This window comes from Hyposmocoma kahamanoa, unplaced genomic scaffold (genome assembly GCF_003589595.1).
Source record: "Hyposmocoma kahamanoa isolate Upper Pololo Valley unplaced genomic scaffold, ASM358959v1 160, whole genome shotgun sequence".
NCBI lineage: Eukaryota > Metazoa > Arthropoda > Insecta > Lepidoptera > Cosmopterigidae > Hyposmocoma > Hyposmocoma kahamanoa.
This window is the reverse complement of record NW_020653575.1, coordinates 529,691-554,251: the sequence shown is the minus strand read 5'-3', so window position 1 is coordinate 554,251 and position 24,561 is coordinate 529,691. Positions and strand designations below refer to the sequence as shown.

The 24,561-nt window shown below is 36.2% G+C and overlaps 1 protein-coding gene across 8 annotated transcripts in view; it reads right to left on the bottom strand.

Annotated features, from left to right (window-relative positions):
- Positions 1 to 6,822: 6,822 nt before the first annotated feature.
- Positions 6,823 to 24,561, bottom strand: part of LOC113240635 (optomotor-blind protein) — a 182,019-nt gene continuing 164,280 nt past the window's right edge. For 3 of the 8 annotated variants that reach the window (XM_026477978.1, XM_026477983.1, XM_026477979.1), the window contains 4 exons: positions 24,006 to 24,164; positions 22,567 to 22,643; positions 7,998 to 8,161; positions 6,823 to 7,653 (listed from right to left, as the gene is read on the bottom strand). In XM_026477978.1, coding sequence (XP_026333763.1) covers positions 7,028 to 7,653; positions 7,998 to 8,161; positions 22,567 to 22,643; positions 24,006 to 24,164 — 1,026 coding nt within the window. In that variant the 3' untranslated portion in view covers positions 6,823 to 7,027. The remainder of the gene's footprint in view (positions 7,654 to 7,997; positions 8,162 to 22,566; positions 22,644 to 24,005; positions 24,165 to 24,561) is intronic. The other 5 variants (XM_026477980.1, XM_026477984.1, XM_026477985.1 and 2 more) reach the window with 3 other exon arrangements.

The window sequence follows — 24,561 nt, the reverse complement described above, 5'->3', positions numbered from 1 at the left end:
ACATTTAGCTGTAGCTTTCAGTAGGTGCGTTGACGAAGGTGTTTTTCCCGATTTAATGAAATACAGCAAGGTTATTCCCTTATTCAAAAGAGGTAGGAAAGTTGATCCTAGCAATTATAGGCCCATTTCAATTTTACCAGCTTTAAGTAAAATATTCGAAAAGGTTATGTTGACCCAATTACTGTCCTATTTCGGTAGGAATCATATCTTTCATAGTGAACAATACGGGTTTACTAGTGGTAGATCGACTAGCGATGCGGGGGTAGCGTTACTAAAACACATCTTTGATGCTTGGGAAAGGTCTCAGAACGCTATTGGTGTTTTCTGTGACCTCTCAAAGGCATTTGATTGCGTTGATCATATTACTCTTATTAGGAAGCTGGAACATTATGGTGTAAATGGCAAGGCGTCGAAACTTGTCTCGTCATATCTCAACGGTAGAATTCAGAAAGTAGACATAAATGGTGAGACTTCTTTGGATTCTCCGGTAAAAATTGGTGTTCCGTAGGGCTCAATACTTGGGCTTTTCTTATTTCTGATTTATATTAATGATCTGCCATTCTTTGTTAAGGACCATTGCGAAATAGTGTTGTTTGCTGATGACACATCCTTGATTTTTAAAACAGACAGACATGACATTAACTATGACCATATTAATGATACCCTCTCTAAGGTAGTTTATTGGTTTAATGCTAACAATTTATTGCTTAATGCCAAGAAGACAAAATGTGTTAAATTTGAATTACCTAACGTAAACTCGACTAGTCCAAGCATAAAAATAAACGGAGAAAAGTTAGACGTTGTTAATAAATCAGTCTTCTTGGGAGTGACCTTAGATAGTAAACTTCAATGGTTTCCACATATATCTTCCCTGGCCAGCAGATTAAGCTCCGCTGCATACGCATACGCAGTCCGCAGAATACGTGAGCTTACCGATGTTAGTACTACTAGACTAGTTTACTTTAGTTACTTCCATAGTATAATGTCCTACGGGATTCTCATGTGGGGTAAAGCGGCAGATATTCAAACCATATTTGTATTGCAAAAACAAGCGATTCGTTCTGTGTACCGCCTAGGCTCTCGGGTTTCTCTCAGAGAAAAGTTTAAGGAGACTGGTATCATGACTGTGGCATCACAGTACATTTACTCAAATATTTTATATGCCCGTAAAAATATACATAATTTCAATAAGAAAGAAGATATCCATAATATTAACCTTAGAGCTAAGTCCAAACTCATGGTACCACGATTTCGTTTAACCAAGGTAAACAACTCTTTTATGGGGAACTGTATACGTTTTTACAATAAGATTCCGGAGCATATATTAAGTTTATCATTTCCTAAGTTTAAAAACTACATTAAAAATGTTTTGATCGAAAAATCATATTACAAAATTGAAGACTACGTGTTAGATAAAGATGTATGGAAAGACGACATGGCTCCAGAATCCACACAAATTTGATTCAAAGTGTATTCTATAGCATTTAAGTTTATTTGAAAAGAGCAATCCCTAGAGTTTCTTGCTCGTTCTTCTCAGGGAGGTCAGCAGTAGCTTAAATGTGACGTTTTCAAGTGTAAATTTATTTTACCTATGGAATAAATAATCTTTGACTTTGACTTTGATATATATATATATATAAAACTTATTACATCTAGCACGCTGTGATGTCCTATAAGCAATAAATAATAACGCACACGCATTAGGGAAATCCTGTATCGCGGGTCTAATGACACACACATAGATAACCACAAATTACATCTAAACTCAAGGGAGAAATAAATGCAGGTCGTACAAATATCCTGGCTCGGGAATCGAGCGCGGAACCTCTGCGTGGCAAATCAGCATGATAATCGTTGGGCCACGTAGGCAGTTCGATGGAGCATGCACACCTAAATGATGCCTATTCACGACTTGAAAAAGCCTAAGTTACACCGTTCAGGGAACAAGTTTGCAGGGAATTCCATTCCATATATTTTTATTTGTCATCTATAAGAGTTCATTAACTTAATGTGAGACAGATTTGGTCGCAGATTTAAAATTTGCTCTGTAGATATGGATTTAATAACAAAATACTGATGGCATCATTTGACACTATGTGGGTGTCGACTACAATCTGTGTTTACATTTAAAGAACATTTGTAATTGTTTTTTATTCGGAAAAGTTTGCCCTTGTCGGTTTGATAAACTTTAATATATACATATTTTGGCATACTTACAATATAATAAAAATTCAAAACCAAACAGCGCTAAGAAACTTGGAACATTGTTTGTTGATATTGCATTATGTTGCTCAGAAAATTCGCAATAGTCTTCCATGTAACACTTACTCCACTCTAGTTGGGAATATCTTCAAGATTGTTAGGTTGGTGATACTGTATTAACGTTGGGAGCGTCTCCAATTATTGCTCACTATTGCAGCTTGTTAAGAAATTCTTTACGATTACGACCACGTGATCTATAGGACAGATTGTGAGATCTTGTCGAAATAGAGTTGTGCTGCTTGTGTCTCTAGATGATTACGGTAAAAAAAATGTTTATTGGGATTAAGAATGTAACAATAATTAATATTATAAACTTGTACCCATGATGTAATAAGGCCACATCTGCAAAATGACACCTTTTCATGAGAGGGGTTTAAAGATTCTACGAGCGAAATTAATCCATGAGCTTAAATAGGAATAATAAGACACAAAAATTACATGACTTGTTTTAAGTAGTTTGTATTTTTATGATGTATGATCACATGGGGCTTTATCATAATATCAAGGCACAATATGCCGAATGAGTCAAAATTATTAGTAGAAAATAGTCTTACGTAGCAGACGAGACCCTTGATAAGTCTGTGCGTTGTCAACCTTTGAGAGCAATGTTGACACGCTTTTTGAAAAATTCCATGTCGCTGTGCAAAGAAAATACCATTCCATTCTTGCAGGTTCGAGGAAGGAACAAATATGATGCCCGTGTGGGCCTTCAACGCCAGACACGTAGTATGTTATGGGGATGGGCTCTACTCCTTTGGTGGGAGGTGCGATGGTGGACAAGTCACGGTGATACCTGACCCTCTGAGCATTCCCCATTATAAAGACGGTTGAACACTTAAAGATTAAATGGCTCCAAGCCGTCTGTGAGTTGGGGATCATCGACAACGCGGCGTTGGATGCATTCAAGTGGATCAAACTGGTATTTGGAAGCTCTGGCCTAGAGGTGTTGGCAAAACTCTACAATTTAGTAACAAGCTCCATATCTTTCTACGTTAGTTTTGATAATAGTGACCCTCCCTACCTACATTTAGGGCATACAAGAAGGGCACTATGACCTGTGCGCGCACAAGAACCTTACAACTTCGGGTTCTGACCCCAGATCAGCCAGTGTACAGGGTTGTCACGGACATCATCACTTGACTCCATCCGGTTCTTCGAGAGGGTAGTGCCTCGGGTGAGCCGCCCCGGGTGCACGTACAGTACCGTCCCTATTTTCCAGATAGGTCTCGGAGCTGTAGGCACGCTCAATTCCCGTTGCGCATTGTACAACTAGCGGTTGCCACCGCTGAGCCGTCGACTCTGAGTCCACTACCAAATCTCCTCATTGGTGGCGGAGCTGCAAGGCAATGCTGTACCCTGGTCTTGCCGTCGAGCTCGTAGTCTCTCCAGAAAACCCTATATCTCAGGTCGGTAGATAGGGATAATTTAGTAATAGTAGAGCTCCTTGTAAAAGAGTTCGTTCAGGGACCTGTTTCTGCCGCCAAACAGTAATGTGAGCATTAGAGCGTTTCGAATTTAAAGGGTAATAAGTGCTAGTGAAATTAATTAATTATGGGACTGGTCAACTTATGTCTCATGGTGACAGATCTTGGCGATTTAAAGCTGAGTAGCACTGCAACCGTCATGGACAGGCGTGACGCTTACCATCAGGTGCACGACAGGTTCGCTGGTTCGTTCCGTCACTTGGTGTCATAAAAAAAGTTGATAGAATACATTGAATACGGTAAAGGAAAAGGAAACAATGATTAATTTTGTCAATAGATTTATCTATATATTTTAATGAATAATTCTCAATTACAGCTGTTGCACAATACAGTCTCTTGACAATCAATATACAAAGCATATTTAACTTTCACAAAGAGGCAAATAAACTTTTCATTATTGCAACACGAAAATCACTGATTTTTGTTTCACCGACTAAAAACAAAGAAGGTGTTAAATGATGGTATTATTATTCATGTAGAACCTATCGCTTTTGCAACTTATTCAATGCACTTAGAATTATTGAATTCCATGGAAAATTATATTCATTTTATAATTATATATTTTGTATTTTTAACTACAATATTTATCAACTATATATTACAAATTTTAACTTACAGTTAGATTTTTCATCAATCGTTTATTTTGCATGCGATCGGTTGCTGTTTTTGCGCAAAATTAAATTTGTAGATATTGAAATAAGTTGGAATTGTGACGCCAGGAAATATCGGTCGCTAATGTTTACAATGTACGACTAATGGCAGGTAAGTGAGTATTTATATGATATTTAATATATTTTCATTTTATAAGCAAACGCAAATTGGAAATGTCTTTAAAATTATCAGAATTTTGCTATAAAAATCCAGTAAAGTTCTGTAATATTACCTTCGTTGAGGCATCAATAATAACCCACAAATAAACAACTGTCGCATAGTTATTCGAAAAAAGAATTACTTCAAGGTCTCCAAAATACGCTTTCAAAAATATCGTTTTGAAAACTTTTTAAAAGCAACAACCAACCGCAGGCCGTGTCACAGCACAATTGACAAAAACATATTTTCAAAATATGTCTATTAGTAAACACGAATATACCTTACAAAATGTATTTACACGATAAAGCAATGACATTATACTAATTAAACTATTAGAAAAGTATAATTTAGTTTTGTTTTGTATTCAATTTGTAAATGTAACGTCTCACGTGTTGAAAAACGGGATGTATGAGTTGCAATGTTTAACCCTGCCCTGAATAACTAACGTAAACGATATTTTTAGCAAAATTGGGCTGTTAACATGTCTGGGATCAGAAAAATGTGATCTACAACCCCCTCTAATCGGTTTTTTAATATCTTATTTAGCTTCAGTTTTATTGGTAAACAAAATTATGGTAATTGAATTTTTTTTTAAACGTCAGATCTCGAAAGTCACATTAGTTATGACAAAGAGGGTAGCATTGTGGAACGTAGTAGTATAAAGTTAAGTATAGCTGCCAGCATTAATCGGATATAACCTAAGGTGTTACATAATAAAGCTAAGTCGTTTTTGAAAGTAAATATTTCAAAACTTTTCAGTTTTCAACCCCTTAGTCGAAAATAGAAAAAACGCACTAGTACAGTTTTCATAATTTTAACAAATAACAAAAAAACCGACCTCAAAAGTTTGTGGAATTACAACTGTTTACTAAATTTTATAGAAATCGGATAACGGAAAGTGAGTGACATCCAATAAATAGGAATCATCCTCAATTTGTCACCCTAAAGGTGGGATTTGAATGGGACCATTATTGAGTCAGTTACTCCTTTTAAAAAAAAAAAGAATTATCGAAATCAGTTCACAAATACACCAAAAAAATTTTAGAGGACTGTAGGTTTACTTACAAGTTAATTTTAGATATGTCATTTTTGTACATGTATAACTGTTTGACCCTCAATAAATTTATTAAAAAAAAATATATTCGAATTGAGAACCTCCTCCTTTTTTGTAAGTCGGTCAAAAATTAATAAATATTGTTAAACAACAAAGGTCCCCATATACAGACGATTCTTTGTTTCGATCGGTCGTCACGATAATCGTATCAATCAATCGCTACTTCCTTGGCGTTCAAGTTAATCGTTAACGATATAGACATGCATTATCAATTCGCCGTTTCGATCAGTCTGCTAGTATATGGGGACAATAAGAATTCCGAAAGTACTTTTCTGTAATATACAGAAATGTTAAACTTCTATCATCTATCTGATTGGAAGTGGTAACACATAGACACTTGGGAAGGGAATAAGTATCCTTAAGTATCATGGTTCCGTAATTGTGCTGGCTTATCGAGAACATATCGATTGGAAGCGATAACATATAGACAGTTGGGAAGGGAGTAAGTATCCTACGTCTCCAGGGTCTGTAATCGAAAACATAAACGTTTATTTTTTAATTTTGGATTCCAGACCATACACGCGCAGTATGTCGTAGTATCCTATAGGCAGTAGACGTCTTCCGACTAATGATGATTGCTATACTCGACTTTCTATTTCTCTTTCAAACACTTATGTGTGTCTATAGTGCGTTCAAATATCGTTACAAAGGATGTTGCTAACAATGTCATAGAAACATAAACAAGTACTACAGGAATGCAAAAAAAATATTAAACAACATCGACTCGGAAGATGAATTAAAAAAAAGAACTGGATACTTATGGTTTAAATATGTGACGTCATTATTCAGTACATTTAACAAAAGTAGTTAAAATCCTATTTCTATTGCAGTGGGATACTATTGGTGATAACTATTGTGTCAAACAGCTACTTGTGGTTGTTGCTGTTACGTTGTCACACAGTCACACTTAGGTCGCACGCTCATTGAGACGGTTTAGATGGGTGTTTAAAGTAATAAACTGAAGGATTCCGACTTGTTATTTTCACAAGAAATTAGCGAACATTTGTGGAGTTAGTTTGATAAATAGATAAAACATATAACAGGGGATAATTTTAAATAAAACAGTATACAAATCTAAAAAGTGTCCAATTTAGAGGATATAATAATAACGCATATATAATTCGATGGGTATCGTAGAGGCGTGTTGGGAAAGGTGACCATGTAACATTCCGGTCAGCGAACACGTAATCGTCTAACAAGCTTAACTATTTACATCAGTATACGAATATCGACCCGAATAGACAGAAAACAAAATAGGAACGATACAAAACGATGCCCCCGCCTACGGAGCGATCGGGCCGAAGCGACGGCGCTATCTCGATATAAATACACGCTATGTACATTGCGCGGGCGCGAATCAGTCCTGCGTCTCTACATCCAGCCCGTTTACCATGCGTTCAATGCTTTTCAGGTCAGACGCAGGCGGGGTCGCTGCTGAGCCCGTTGTCGTAGAACTTGGAGCATCGGGTGGAGGGTCAGCCGAAGCGGCACGTGCAGGCGGAGAACCGGGCCTCGGCCGCGCAGGAGACGAGCTTAGACTACGAGCGCGAGGCGCTACTTGTTCAAACGCCGACCCAAGGCCAGGTAGCGCGTAAGGCGCGAACCTGTGCATCTTCGCCAGTGACGGTACCGGGGCGGGCGCGTGAGGCGCCGGGAGACCAGGCGGCGGTGGCAGCGAGTACTGCTGCAGTAAGGGGTGGAGATTGAACAGTAGTCCTGGCGGCATTTGATGTGGTGGGAAGAATGGAGGCGGGTACAATGACGGCGGGTAGAGGTAGGGTAGTAACGGCGGTTGTACAGGCGGACCTAGAGAGACGTCAGGGGCTGGTGAAGGCCGTGAGGGGCCTGCGGGGGGTGAGGCAGGTCTGGCGCTGCCTGAGCAGGAGGAATCCGATCCGGCTTCTATGCCTTCCTCGTTGCCGGAGTCGACACCCCCGCCGCCGCCGCCTCCGCTCCCGCCGCCACTGCTGGTACTGAACCATGCTGTGAACAAATTTGGTGCATAAGACAATGATAATGTTCCTTCTATGTAAGAATAAGAATGAGGTTGCGATCAAGTGTCCAGGGCATTCCTGTATTATGTTACGACAATTTACGTGCTTTCTCCCAGTAAATATGTAAAATTAAAAATTGGCGATATGTCCAAAATTCTCACGTAGGTATTATCTTTTTGCGGAAGTACGAAGTAAGTACGATTAAGCGGAGGTCAACTATTTAGCGTTATTTCGTAACTTATATATACGAAGTAAATTCAAAATATAATATAATTTCTTGTTTAAGCTTAGGCAAAATTCGTTTTATATAGTCCGATATTGTAAGATACTTACAAGTGGTAGAATGTTGCTGCGGCGGTGGCGGAGGCGGACTAGAAGGTCCACCGACGTCGAGGGGACGTTCGTCGTCATCGTCTCTGGCGTCGGCGCGGGCCGTCAGCAACGCCTGCCTGCGGTACACCGACAGACTACTCGTGTTATCATTGAGCAATTTTCCACTGGGGACAAGGGGACTACGTCAAGAGAGGTAAAATGGGAGATGTAGATTTAATAGATAATATTTACGATAAAACTATACGTATATTATAAATATACCCGTCGCATAATAAAGCCACATGATCTTTCATTCATGAAAATTAATACGAAATACATGAAACAAATTATAAATATCCGTCTCGTGTACTTCCCAATATCGACCAATGAACGCCAACTTAATTTTTGGACCTGTTCTATTTTTATTTCTTTATTGTTCTTCTACAAAATTCGTTGTTCTATTTTTTTTTCCAATTTGGTTTTTCGTTTTTCTAGTTGTTTTTCCTCAAAACTGGGGAGCATAATATTGGTAAATAAATATGACTGTTTACAAAAACAACAGAAAATGACCAGAAAAATAAAGTTGGCGTTGTGTTCATTGGATGTATCGATGCATGAAGTGATTTAGACCCAGAGAATATTATTCCTATGATCTCATAAACACCCAGTGTACATTATAATGAAAATAACGCATTCCAGTTTAGCGCTATATATTTTATATGACCATAAGCACGTTTTTCATACAACACTAGGGTATACTTGCTCGGGCCTGAAGCATGTAATTATATTTAGAACATTTTAATGTACTCATCAGAGCAGCACATCAGGTTACACATTCTGCCCCGTTACTTGAAAGGGCGCATGTGTCATTTTAAAAAATTATGTATACTGCCATGATCAGTAAAAAAAGATAGATCAGTCACTCTTTTTATTTTTTCCTAGGTGGATAAGGTATGAAGTGACCGCAAAAGAAAAGTAGATATTTTTTCTTTTCATTTCTTGAAACCTTATTTTCACGGTTTTGAGTTTTTGTCACATCCATTTAACAAACGGCGGCAGCATTGACGGATCTTGTTCCGTTGCACCGGAGGCAATATTCGAACAAGAGTGTATAGCTTGGTGTGCTGTTGACTGTAAATTGGACATTTAGGACTTTTTTCGAGAAATTTTATAACTCTCCTATTTAAATCTAAAAAGTAATCGACCATTTTTGTTCGTAGAATCTTTAAACTCCTGAAAAGTTGTAATTTTGCAGATGTGACCTTATTACACCATGGGTGCGACATGTTCTAATTTAAAAAAAGACACAATACACACTTAAATCTTAAATATAATACAATAAAAATAAAAACAAATGTATGTATAAATGTATCAGTTCACAAAATACAGTGAAAAATACACAGTTTTGGTCACTGAGATGTAAGCAATAGAAAGATCTTCCAATTTACGCATGCACTTTCATGGAAATAAATTTACATGTGAACCATTTACTATTCGCGTGTTTTATGCGTAACAAACACAAATACAGAAAGTAGCAATTACCAAATGAAAAATCTACCTTTATCGATAAATATTGTAAATGTATTGACAACCTCGGTGACATAACGGTTTTTGCGCTGTGGGCGCTGGATGAAGAGGTCCCATGTTCGACTCCTGGTATCGATTTGGGACTGTAACCTTTGTAAATTGGGTGCTTTGTGTAGTGGCCCTGGAGTACAGTCTAGGTACATTTGAGACCAGGTAATAGGCGTGGTCGTCTGACGAATTAATTTTGATTAAATGTAGAAACTAAAATATGTTATAGAGCATCTTAATGATGCACTAATTGTATCTTTCACTATGTCTATGTATTGTCTGTTTTTTTTGTGTGCAATAAAGCTTAATCTATTCTATAGCGTTTGAAAGACACGGCCAGTTGAAAATGACAACTTGCACTTTAAACGAGGGTGTGACAACATTTGGGGGTACACCGCGAAAGGTTAATTTTGTGCTAATGATAGAGAAGTTGACCCGACCGGCGTTGTGTGACTGTGACGCCCAGGGGGACGCTTTTTTGAATAAATGTTTCTGTAGTGTTAAAAGTTTTAGGTGAATAATTTCTTAGCTCAACATTCTTCATCCATTTCTAAGGTTTTGGTGAAATGAAGCAATTTTTTTTGTGATCCAAATTTAGCATATTTGATTTTCTACTCAGGAGTAGAAAATCAAATACTACAATCTGTCAATTATAATTTCATAAACCATATCACAAAGGCGCTCTTTTTAGTTTTGATTCAAAATAAAATTCAAATATTATCTATGGTACTCGTTACTGAACAGAAAAATTATAGTTATATATAAAAAAAAGAATATCGTATTTTTGTTTATTTAAAATATCAAATATGACGCTAGTCAAACGCTCTACTGCCTCCTGATTGGTTAAATTGGCCTAAAGGTCTTGAAACCGGCTCATAAACATTTATAAAAATATAGTAGTTGAAATATACGCGGTATTTGGCAATTTCTATTTTATGTCTTTGGTTTTTTGTTTTGTAGAGTTTGGTTTTCGTTTGAGTTTGTTGTCATGGATTGTTTACAAAATATTTATACATTAAATAGGTTCTGTTCCATTATTTTATTTACTCGTAGAAAATGTATTGTATGCAAAAAAATGTATGTAATTAGGTCTTAAAATCTCGTACCTATCCTTAGACCAGCTGGCAAAGCCTCGTGATGATGAGACGCAAATATACGCGATTTAGATCCGAAAAAAAGTTTCAATTTCGAGTTGTTTTATTTTAAACAAATAAAATTTTATATGGTAATGAACAAGTGAACGGTAAGCCTGCCGCTTTCTCTTTTTATTACAAGCTAGGTCCTCGTAGGTGGAGTAATCATCAACCACATGTTTTAGCGCCTTAATTTTAAGTTCATAATACGACTATGTAGGCACAGACTGGTTGTGTGTCGCATAGAACCGAGAGCATTGGAAGGTCATTGCAGGAGGGATTTACCCGAAGGGAGTCCAAACAAACACCACGTTCAATAGTTCATATTTAAAAAAAAATAATAATAATATTGTTATTAATTTTCACTTTCAATAATATAAATTTAATGTAACTTTTATTACTATACTATAATTTAAATTCAATTATGTTTAATATGTGTCGTAACTTTTATTTTATAAGAAATATGTAATGTTTGTATTATTTAAATAATGCTTTATGACTATACGATTATAAATATAATATTAAATATTTAAATATAAATAAATATTAGACAACATACGTTGCTCTGATCCCAAAGTAAGTAGCTAAAGCATTTGTGTTATGGAAACTTTTTTACTTACGAACTTTTTTATGTGCTTGTTACAGATCTATGTTTTTGGTATTAAGTTTATTAATTTATGTATCCATTAATATGGTGAATGCGTGACAGCCGTAGGGCATAAAATCCTATAGTTGGATTTTAATTAGAGATAATAATGTGACCTTTAGTGTGTTGCGAGTTTTTAGAAGAAATAAAAATAGTCTTATCTTATACAATCGACTTCCCTGACCTACTCAGTAAGTTATCAAGGTAAACTACGAAGGTATCAATTTAAAAAAATCTTGATTTTGATAACAGAAAAATGATAGAAGTATGTTGAGATATAAAGAGTTGAAAATCATTAACGTTTCTTTTTGATTGATTGCGCTTCTGCGAGTACATTGACAACTGGACCCAATGCATCACTATACAATAAAAATGGCAACATTATTTTTCAAAGTGTCATTAATGTCTATTAAACTAATTAAAAATTCGTTTAAAAAACTCTTGTGCCTGTCAATGATCTCCCTACCCTTTAATCTAGAACACAGCAGCTAAAAGCCAATGCAAAAAGCCTTTTTAGTATTTAAAACTTAGTAAAATAACCAACTATAAATACACCCGCACGTGACTTGTCAGCTTATGTCCCAGGGTGACAGGCGTAGTGGCAGTGCCTCTCAGATCCTTGCGATTTGAATCTCTGAGTGGCACTGTACTGCTATGGACAGGCGTGACGCTTACCAACAGACGAATGTCTTGTTCATCCCATCATTTGGTATCATAAAAAAATACAATAAAATGACGAGTAGAACCGTTTGAGTATTATGTAACCTATTCCCAAACAGAAATTAAAAACAAGAGTTTCTTTAGAATAAAACTTGATGTAAGAAAGATTGAGTTAACGCACTGTTGAAATTATTGCCACCCAAGGACACGAAACCATATTACATAATCCTTTTCCTCTTGAAATTTTCGTGAAACAAAAGACTGGAAGGATACCCTATACCGAGCGTAAAACAATTGAGCGAAACAGTAACTGTGAAAAAATAAAATAAAAAGATTTAAAAGCTTCCCCGAAGGGAGTAAAATGTCCGCAATTATTTGCCTTCTGTCGCCCGGTGAGCAAACAACTCTTTATCACCCACATTGTTTTAGGGAACCCTGATGGTGGAGCCCTTAAAATCGCGTAACCGGAAACGCCAATTTGATTTCGTAATGTTGGTAGCGATTTTGTTTTTTTTAATGACCTAAAAGATTTGGAAGCGATGTAAGTTTGAAATAGTTGTGATACATCTGAGAAAATTCCCTTGTCTCTTTTTCTATTGATTCGTGGAACCGTTAACAGTATGACGTGCTAGATGTACACGAACATTTTGGATGGCGTGTGCTTCCTAAAACAATGGCTTAAATTATTTCTTTAGAAGGCACTCTGGCTCGGGAGTTGGATGTATAATTCTTAATACCTTGTAGTAATCGATATTGAAATAAAAAAAACAAAATTATTCAGTAGCGATATGTATTTTATTGAATATCATCATGTTTTTCTCACTACCATGATATTCTTATTTTTAATGAAAATACTCCATTGATTTATTATTATTATTGATACAAAGATCGAACTAACGAAAAGAAAAATGGCCTCGATCATGAACGTGCAACATTTTTTTAATATTCAGTAGCGTCTTTTTTTTTTGCCTTCATGGCCGAATGGAGAAATACTTGTATGACCTACATTTATTTCTCTCGTGAGTTTGGGTGTAATTTGTGGTTGTCTCTTTGTGTGTCTCTAGTACCCGCGACACAGGGTTTCTCTAGTGCGGGACTATGACAGTATGCGTTAAAAAAAAAGAAAACAGTAGACCTTATTATAAAACAATGATAAACTCTACACATTTTTTAGGAGATCAAACAATTACTTTAAGACAGTTCTGAGGCCACACGATGCATCCCAAGATCCCTGATTATGGGGTTCCGCACTAAATTTATTTTATTAACTCGTCTCATCGCTGGCTGATAGAATTTAATTTGTGACGCCCTTTACAAACCAGGGTTGACAACACAGGGCTTGGTAACATTTCTTCATAACTTTGGGGCGCAAAGTTTTCCGGGAGAAATTGGAAAACTTTTTTATTCGATAAACGAAGTTTGTGTAACACCTCTACTGCTCGAGCACAGTTTTTTAAACTCAAATCGTAAAAAAACACGTTAGACGGGCATTTTTTAAAATGGAACTGCCACAAGATGTTGACGTATTTTATATATATGAAATATCTTAATACCTAACGATAGAGCAAACGACTGGTCTAAATCAGTATCAATGGTGGTCGCTACATCTTGGTAAAAACTGTTGTCAAAAAACTAGCAAGAAAAGACGTGAGACGGACAATTGTTTACATGAAACTGCCGTAAGACCTCGATGTGTTCTTCTTGGAACTACCGAACCAATATAGGAGATGAGGTATCTTAAGACCTAACGATAGAGTAAACGGCTGGTCTAAATCAATGTCAAGTTCGGTCGCAACATCTTAGTAAAAACTGTAGCCAAAAAACTAGGCATACTTTTCAGGCAGTAAGTCATACCTGAAATGAGAGAAACGAGTGCCATTGTCGGTCACATCATCGCTTACTATTTGATGAGATGTGGCCAAGAGCGTGTCTATTAAGTATATGTAATAAAAACTTAGAAACAAAAAGCGCAGGCCACAACGCGAACGGTTACAGCTACCTTAGCTTAGTTCACGTAGTTGCATGCAAAGTTAAGAAAAACATAGTAAGTAGTGACCATGGATACGTGCGGAGGTGAGGGGCGGCAGAAGGGCGACATATTTTACATAGCTAACGGGATCATTGGGTTAGTTTAGTTAGCTTGAATAGCTTAGTCGCGGAAACCGAACTATGAAAAGATGTCCCGGCTACGTGAGCTAAGCCAAGTTAACTTAGCTACGTTTGCGGTGTGGCCTGCGCATAATAAAAATATTTCACAGATTTCTCACAAGCACAGAGATCTGCAGCAAGCACAGAGGAATTGGTAAGGTCTGCTAACTAGTTCCATAGCTCTAGTAATCAATGGCTGGCAATCAATCTATTCTGGCAATCAATGGCTGGTTGGAATCCAGTAGGATCAAAGGTTCTTGGCGTTTATTCTTTTTTTTTATATTATCAAGTGACGGGACGAACAAGTTATGCACTTGATGGTAAGCTACACTCATGTCCATAACTATTGCAGTGCCCCTCAGCTCTTGAAATCGCAAAGATGAGACATAAGTTCACAAGTCCCACCTGTAATTTGCTGGCAGAAATAGACAAGGTGGCAGTTCTAACCTGGACGAACTCTTTCACAAGGAGCTCTACTGCTATTTTTCGATCTTTGTATCAATAAATACAACAAACTAGTGGAGGATTTTCATACAAAAATGTAATATGAACAATAAAATCATCATAATATTCAATAAAATAAATAAAAACAATGTCTATTTGAAATCATTTGACAAGTATTTAATATTCATTTCGCGACATCCCTTGTTTAAACCGGTCGCATTAGGGTATTCCTGTTACAATGTAAACGGACAAGGGTGGCTCGCCTTGTAATTTTACCAAATTTTTACCCTCCACCCTTGGAACGCATTTAATCGAAGCTAGTTTTCGTGAGGGTAGTTTAAGCCGTCTTTTTGTTGTGGTAAGATTTTTATAGACATATGTCTTGGATATTGCAGATAAGTTTTAAAAAGGCCGAGTAATAAATAAGAATAAAAATAAGTTTCTTTTTGTACTGACTTTTAAAAAAGGAGTAGGTTCTCAATCCGACTCTATTTTATTTTGTATGCATGTTACGCGATCACTCTTGCTATTTGTGAACCGATTTCGATGTTTCATTTTTTGTTAGAAAGAAAGAAAGTTAAGGTTATTAAGTTATTAATATAGGAAAGTAAATAAGATATAAATAGTCAAACTACAGATTTTTTTTCCATAGCCCCGCATTATGGAAACCCTGTATCGCGGGTGCCATGGACACACACATAAATAACCATAAATTACACCCAAACTCACGAGAAAAATAAATGTAGGTCATACAAATATTTCTCCTGGCCCGGGAATCGAACCGGGTATCTCTGCGTGGCAGTCCAGCGTGGTAACCGTTCGGCTACCGAGGCAGTTAAACGCGTGATACGCTTGTTCCAAGGGATTTCGGTGCTCAGCATAGAAGGGTGTTTTTGAAATCACTTGTATTTACATTTATCTATAATTATTATTAGAAACACGCAGTACTTTTCTTCAAATTTTTGTTCTAAATTCTTTTCACCAGCTGCGGTAGAATAAAATATCTCTGTGGCGCATTTTTATCGCAACAAATGCGGACTGCCCACGCCTGAATGTCGTCGTCACGACTGGAATGCAACAGTCGCGAAAGCTAACGCGAAATTGTTGTGCCATCAAAATGTAGTAGCTCATCTTTGTCTATGGTCTAAAAGCGAGTGTTTGCTCTAGGAATAGATGCTCATTGACGGGTAAATTTTCAGATATGATGTACATTAAAAAATATGCATATTTAAATGCTTGAAACTTAGATTTCGATATTCGATATTTGAAATGCCTTCCATGTGACGTTTTATTTTATACCAAATTTCTTTTTTTAATATACACGAGCAGGTACAGAGCACGTACTTGCATCACAAGAGATGAATTACTATAGTAGCTGTGACACAAGTTGTCGTCGAAGATTAAACAAAAATCTTCAACGATTCTTGTAGGAGGGTAAACATGTGTTGCTGCTTTACGCAACTCTTTGATCCATAGACAATAGCAGACAAAGGGAAGTGATGAGATATGCGCGGCATGTGTCCGCTTTTCCCCCGGCGTTTGTCAAACCGCTCACGTTCCCGCGCTTCCGGCGGCGGCCATTTTGAAAAGACGAACCTCCGGTGTCCAGGGCCTCTAATTCGGAAGCTGAGTTGCCCACTTCCGGTGGAAAATGTCGGCGAATTAAAGATTCCGTGACGCGTCGGGATTAAAATTTTATCTAACCGTGAAATTTAAGTGAGAATAAACCTAACAATACGACCTCAGGGTTTGCGCATGGAAGTCAAAGTTCTTTGTTATGTAATGTAGCGCTACACCATTTTTTGCAATTTGCATTTTCAAGCATTTGAAACTGCGCCTTATTCTAGGTGTTTTCATAATAACAGTACTTGCTAAAGACCTTATAAATTAAGAAACATATGTGTTACACATAATAAGTTTTTGTGAGCCATAAGTTTAAGTATAACATATTTTTTTATGGAAATACAAATGTATCAATCTCCCAAAAGTTGGGAGAAATTAAATAAACATCGCGACAGATCAATACACAGAAAGTACACAGGCGTCTAATTGAGTTCTCGTTCGAATTTCAAATAAGTTGGCGGAACCGCAACCTATCCCTCGCGGGTGATGGCAAATTATGCGGTGAAAAAAAAAACTAAAGCTGATTTTATCGCGGAAATCCAATTTTCTCCCTTGCACGCTAAAGACGCTGGAAAAAAGCGCCAAGTCGAATGACTCCACCATTTCGAGCCGTTACCCGCCATGTTTAAACCCGGAACACGAATAAGGAGGCGCCGGATTGGTTTAATTTGAATTTCGAAAGGCGCCGAGCGGCGTTCGTTCGAAACGTCGGGTCTCGTGGCCTAATTAATTTGGAGATTCACAGATAGGAAGGCTAATTTGGTTAGCTGTTAAGTTTAGTTAAACAGTCGGCAGTTTTTACTACCATTAATCTTGCGCTCGCCTTTTAGTTATGAATGCCACCTACGACGGTGGTTTTTATAATGGAGTTCGGAATTGTTAACGTTTTGTTGCTGATAACGTTCTGAAAATTGTAGAAGATAACAAATAATTAAGTAGTAAGCTTTAGTTGTTTGTTTGTGATTATTATTTGATAAAGATTGGAAGTCTGTCGTATTCAAAACCGGGGGTTTCTTTAGAAGGCTCAAGAACGTGCATCACCACCGGTGATAATTCACTTTTAAAAATGTGCTTGACAACCATACCAACCTGGTGGTGAGTACCAGAGAATGTCATTCACTCCGGGGCACTACCCAGAAAACCCAGACTAGACCCAATTTAGAAAAATTTATTTCATTAATTTGTCTTACCGGGAGTCGAATGTAGGCCCTCCTCATTTAGTGCTCACGGTGCTAACCGTTATGTCAGCGAGGTCTTCGCGTAAATAATAGTGTATCTTAGGATTCTAATCCTAATATTGCTTATAAGGAATTTGTATTTATTTAATAAATAAATAAATAAATTAAAAACTAAATGACCACATTATGAACTTTGTTCAATGTTGTACCTAGTGTGTAAGTAAGTTCTAGATTTCCAGTGTACATATGGCAACCCCAAACAATTTTTGGGAAGATTGGGAGCCCCATGTAGTGTTATTATATCTCCGCAAAAGAACTAACTTTACGTCCTCTGTAATGTATAGTCACGAGCATAAATACGGATAGATGTAGCGAATTAATTAATGAAATAATTTTAGGAAACGTTTAAAGACGTTTAAGATCAATATAATTAATTACCTACGGAGATGGAGCAATAAATTGTACAGAGCTTTTTTTTAAAAAAAAACGATCTTTTGTGTGTAGCGTTCGGCAGCTGCGTGTTGACATTTCTCGTAGTGGGCGTGAGAGTTGTTAATAATAATAATAATAATAACAAAATTAAGCTTTTAGGCCTTGGGAGAGGCGAGAGTTTAAAATAAATACAACAATAATAATAATAACGTTTATTCCTCCACAAAAATAGGTACATATAGTTCTAAGTAATTTAAGATACATGCAATAACTTATTTTTCGGAGCTGGTGCTTGTTAAAGGCTTAACGCCTGTACTACAAGTCACCTGGCTCTCACCCTTGGAAATGACACATGACAATCTTAAGGTATTACTAAGATTAATTGTTTATAAAGGTAAAACATTTAAATAGTGAAAAAATACAATTGACATTATTGAACTATATACACCTAAAAGATCAAACTTAAATTAAAATTAAATTTAAAAACTTTTTTCCACGTAAAAGATATTTGACTATGAGTGCGTATGAGATTATGTGTGTGTTTGTGTATGTGTGTGTGTATACGTATGTGTGCGTAGTTACGGATATATATATATATATATACATATACATATAGAGATCCTACTCTACCCAAAGCTCCAAAAATAAATAAATAAATAGGTCCTTGAGTCATGCAATCAGATGAAGCAAAGCTTCAGTTTCATCGTAATTCAATCCTTGCATGATTGTTGTTATTTTTATTATTATTATTGTGGATTAATGAGTGTTACTAAAACTATGTCAAACCCATAAACGTCACACCGCCGAACACGAGCCTCCTCTAATAAACGGGCGTGTACGGTATTTTAATATATGGATTTCTTTATAGTTTAGTTATTATTGTTAGTTAAAGTTATGGTACATAAGCTCACGCCCTAGTCCCACAGGAGGGGTAGGCAGAGACCACGGAACGCCACTTTGCTCTATCCTGACACATCTCTCGAGCCTCACATACATCAACTACCCTTTTCATACGACTTATTTTATTCTTCTTTATTAGTCACTTCGGATCCCAGCCTTTTTGAGGACATCACTGATCTGGTCACAACTGGTGTGAGTCTTTCTGAGACGTCCTCTTAAAACCACATCATAAATCTGTTTGGTAATTCTTCTTACATCCATCCGCTCTACATGCCCAAACCACCTCAACATTCCTTTCTCTATTCTAGTCACTATATCCTCTTTCAAGCCACATCTTTCACGTATTATTGTATTCTTCACTCTATCACTAAATTTTATTCCATAAATTTTCCTCAACGATCTCATCTCCACTGCATTAATTCTATTTTCATGCTTCTTCTGCCATACCCAAATCTCACTACCAAACGTCAGTGTGGGAACCAGCAAAGCATTGCGTATGGACATGTGTGCTTTTTTGGATAAGATGTTGCTCCCCATTAGACCATTTACGGCTCTATTTACTCCGTTTCCCTTTCATACCCTTCTTTCAATGTCGTCATCAAACTTTCCATCCCTTGTAAACACACTACCCAGATACACAAACTACAAGATACACTTGATCAACATTCATATCATGTATTTTAATCTTACATACCGTTACGTTCGCATTTTTTTCAAAAACCATCACTTTCGTCTTCTCTGCATTAATCTTCATACCTCTCTCTCTAAAGTTATGGTACAGTCATTTATTTAATAATATTTCGTTTTTTTTTTAAATTAGAAGGGTCAGGTTGCACTGGCTGTATAAATACCCATTTATTGTGTCTTGATTTGTAAACGTGTGTATTAATTAATTTTATTATGAAAACGCGTGTGTGTTGTGCCGAATTATAATAAAAAGTTCTTTAGTCGATATGTTCTTTATTAATGGATTACGTGAAAATATTGTAATGCGTACTATTCAATTGTAAAGATTAGTTAGGGAACGTTTACCATCATGTTCTTTTTGCAATTGAAATTTTCATAAAGAATGAATTGTTGTTTGTGAAACCGAGCCACAGGAAATATATTTTCGTGCGCGTGGCGATAGTGGAGCCACCTTTATCGAAAGTGTTGTAAAAGGTAAAGTGGCGCGAATTGGCATTTAGTTCCTGATTTTCCACCAAATAGTATTTCGATGGGTCCTAAATATAAGGGCCAAAGTAACAATTTGATCATTTTCATTTCTTTGTGGAAAACGATTCATTTCATTATAAAATGAAGCATACCCCACTAAGAACTACTTTAGTAGATAGATATACTTCGTTTTTTTTGGAATTACTAAAATTGTAAACAAAGATTGATCGTAAATCTTGTTTTTTTGACGACAATTTACAGTAAAGGAAAACATCGTGAGAATTGATGACAAATGACATTTACAAATGACACGATAATAAGTTATTATAAAGTTTCCGTTTAATGTTTGGAACCTCGGATTCCATTAATTTTTTTTTATATTGTAAGTCTTCGAAATAGATTAAGTATAAAAAACGTATTAAGTAATCTTTTAAAAATATCTTTTGTGTAAGTACTAAATTAGTTTGAGAATTTTGTTTCGCGGTGTTTATAAAATTGCTTCGTTTACAAAATGTCCTAATGAAAACGCCCAAAATTTCCTTCTGTCTAATGCTAAAAAGAAAGAAGTATAACGTCGGCTAAATTTGAAAACCTCGTAATACCGTTTCTGGACGAAATCACTTTTTTACTCTTCAACCGCAATATCGGGCAATTAATTTTAGTTATATAAAATAAAGGTATAATCATAGATTGTCATACAATTATTTCGGGCAACTGTTTTTTGTGCCTACTCAGCATACTATATTAATGGAGGTTACGAAATTTATGAATTTAACCCAATGGTTAATATCGAGTTGCAAGGTTTTTACGATTGTTACACATAGGGAATGAAACAATTTTTTCAGTAAATAGCGTGTATGTTTTTTCAAACAAACCAACGTTTCGGGCCCTTTAAAGGTTTAGTGGTCACTAGTGTTGTTATGCAGGCATATGCATGGGTACATTCATATCTTTATTGCCTGCCATGGTTTCACAAAGGTGTTATAAAAATTTAATACAGTAGTCACACATGTGACACCCTGTAAGGGCGCCGTAAAATCAGGAGAGCACTACAAATTATTAATTACAAACATAAATATCACTACAAATTACTAATAATTATTCCTATTTTCTTATCATGATCATCATCATCATTTCAGCCAAAAGACGTCCACTGCTGAACATAGGCCGCCCCCAAAGAATGCCACAACGACCACCACATCATCAGTCCACCTTGTGGGTGGTCGCCACTCGAGATCTCTTCGTTCCCATCGGCCATCTGGTGTGCCCTGCCCATTGCCACTTAAGTTTTGCAATTATTTGGGCTATTCGGTTACTCTGGTTCCTTTGCGGATATCCTCATTATTCATTCGATCTCGCAACGAAACTCCGAGCATAGCCCTTTCCATTGCTCTTTGAGTGACTTGAGCCTTCTTATGAGGCCCTTGTGTTGCTTATCGTGATGCAGTGGGGCATTATAAAATGATTATCAAACAAATACGTTTCACTGATTGGCACAGGTCTCTTGACTTTTAAAATTAGTTATTTGCTGAGTGATCAGTCACTCGCTGACTGATCAGTCACCATTTATTATTTCCAATTCGTATTCGTTCCCACGTTGGATGTCGCTTGTACACCTACCGATAAAATGATCCCTGTGACATTTTGGACCGTGATTTCTTGGATTCGGAACTGACTCTCGTTCTCCGTCCGACATTCCTCCGAAACAACTGTCAAATAAGTAATACTCGACCATATTACAAGACAATGTCGTCTGAAGCTTCATACGCATCATGCATCTTTTGACTTGATCGAGAATTGTTATTTAACTGTAATTGTTTCGGACGGATGACGAAGAACGAGAGTACAGTGCCTGATATGAATCGGACGTACTGTGCAAACGCTCTAAAGGGCACGAACCGTTTGGTTTGTTTGGAAAAAACAAACACAAACGACTTAGATTCGAAATAGTTATTTTTGATACAAGTGCGGAAAGTTAGTCATTATTCACGAGTCTTGAGACAAGTGAAAATGACAAATCCGCACGTGTATCAAACGATGTTTTCTAATACATTTGCGAAAAAACTACATTAAAAGTAAAATAAAACAGTAAATTTTAGTGGCGCGGCGCGCAGCGGTCTCGCGTATTACTCGCCTCCGGTCATTGTTAATACTCAATCAGCCATCTTTATGAAAATATTTTGGTATTTTTAAATGTAACCCGTTGTTTTATAAAACACCTATGCAAATTAAACAAATAAGATGTTTGTAAGTAAATATAAGTTTTAATGACGAATGACTTACGTCACAAAGCACAAAAGTATTAAATAAATAATATAAATACAACCTCTTTAGTTTTCTATCTTTAGGACTTGAAACAACAGTAAATTAAAAAAAATGGAAAAGTAAAAAGCATTAGTGCGAAAAATACCAGGATTAGAGCAACTGTATTAAAAAAAAAAATTATTTCCTAAGTGATATATATACTTAAAAGGTAGTGTTAATTATTATTGAAAAACACTTTTTTAACTTATGTTTTTGTATATTAAACTCCAGGTCCGTTTATTTAATTAGACTTTTTGTATTTACCTATATGTTTCAATAGAATTTATTAAAATAAAACTTAAAATATACCATAATATTCGCTACGTTTTTAAGTATTACGCACGTGACTATATGTACCACTAAAGTGTTCAGAACGTGTAATTGGTACTTACTTCTTTTCCCGTTTGCCGGCCCCCGTGTCCCGGAAGCCTTTTGCGAACGGATTATTATCGATTTTCAGTTGAGTAATCTGTAACAAATTAAACTCGTCAAACACAAAAGTTAACTTCTAAATTGAGGTCAAGGTCTGCAGGGGGTCACTTTTGTAGATGTTTATTTTTTTCCACTTGGTTACATAAAAACAGATATTAATACGTCCTAGAGACATAATACGGTGTTTCTAACGATTTTGGTAATATTTTTTATAAATTTAATTTTAAAAATGGTATATAAACAAAGTTGCTCGTTAGAGACACGATTTAGCTTTAGGATGTGCTGGGCTATTTATGTGCTGGGTTATTATCATTTGATCCCATAAAACGATCCTCTGGTGGATCCGTTATATTTTATATTATTTTCTATTCCCATCGGATCCCCGTATGCACGGGATCGAAAATAAATAATTATATATTATTCCCACCTGATGCCCAGGTACTTACAAGCTTATTTTAGGTAGGTACCTTTGTTTGGTACAGTCAACACGAATAACTTTAAAAATGAGTGAAATCCAATAAATCGGATTCGTCCCTTAATAGGCAACTCTTAGAGTTGGAATTTTTTCTTCAAATTTGAATGAGGCTGCTGAGATGTCCCCCTTTTCAACAAAAAAGATGTCGAAATAGGTTCATGAATGTTGAAATAATCGCAGAAAAAACAACAAGAAATACAGTCGAAATTGAGAACCTCTTTCGTTTTTTGACGACGGTTAAAAGGATTGACACTATTAAGGCTTCGTCTTTTCTAGACTGTTTCGAATGTAATAATGACGTACGACACAAAACAAAAGACTGTTGCCGTTGTATGAGGCTCACTGCACCCAGGTAATTTATCTTCAAGTAAAATTAATCACATAATCTACAGTGGGCGTAAGTCGTATCTTTTTTGAAATTGGAATATTATATATAGTAACTTTGATAAACGCGAAAAGAAACCGTGTTGGGTGATTTTCTCTTGTTTCAATTTAAATACGGAATAGATTTTTTATTTACATTTCGTTCAAGATCTTTGTTTTTGGTTCGTTACCAGGCCGTAAATATAAAATATTATACAACTAAAAACGATATATGTATAAGTGAAGCACGTATTTCAATATTATGATTGAAATCGACAAAGGATAATTGCGAAATTTAAGTTGATTAAGTTTTGATTTTCTAAGTAATTTCGATTAAAATAAAACTGTTTCTCACGAAAATGGATGATTATGAATAAAAATTTAACTCTAAAATTTGACTTTTATTGGAGTTCTTCTGTTAACATTGAAATTAAATCGCGGCCGTTACACATGTCTTACAAGTTTGAAATCACTGGAGGAAAAGAGCTGTCCGGCATTGCGAACCAAAGAGTAACGGTCGCTAGTGATGCTCCATAACAAGAACTGTATTAAAAAACTCACCTTCTCATTTTGATAAGCAGTGACAGCAATAAACTCGGTCTCCTTGAAGACATAAGTCCTGAAGGTCGAGTATGGCAGCTTCAGGATGTCGTTGGCTCGCACGAGGTGGAACCGGGGCTGGTACTTGTGCATAGAGTTGAGGATCGTCTGCGTAACACACTTTAGACAGCTTAGGAACTTGACCGGAAAACTTATGATTCCTACGAATGGTATGCATGCCTATAAAATGTATATCAGAAAAGTTATAGGCAATTTTTAAGTTTTTAAGAGCGGGACGCCCATAAATTTATCATTATTTTAAAACATTATGATTGTTACAAAACGTTTAATGATTAAAAAATAAATAAAAAAGAACTAAACATGTTTAAGGATTAAAAATAAAAAAAGACTAAATTTGTGTAGTCTGGTGGGCTGGCTTTCATATTTCTCGCTTTAGCGCCATTAAAGAAAATCAATGACACCTTGTCCTGTTTTTTAGGGACAGCGGGACATGACGTTAAGCGGGACGTATGCTCACATTACAGTAAATAGATCATGATATTCAATAAAATAAATA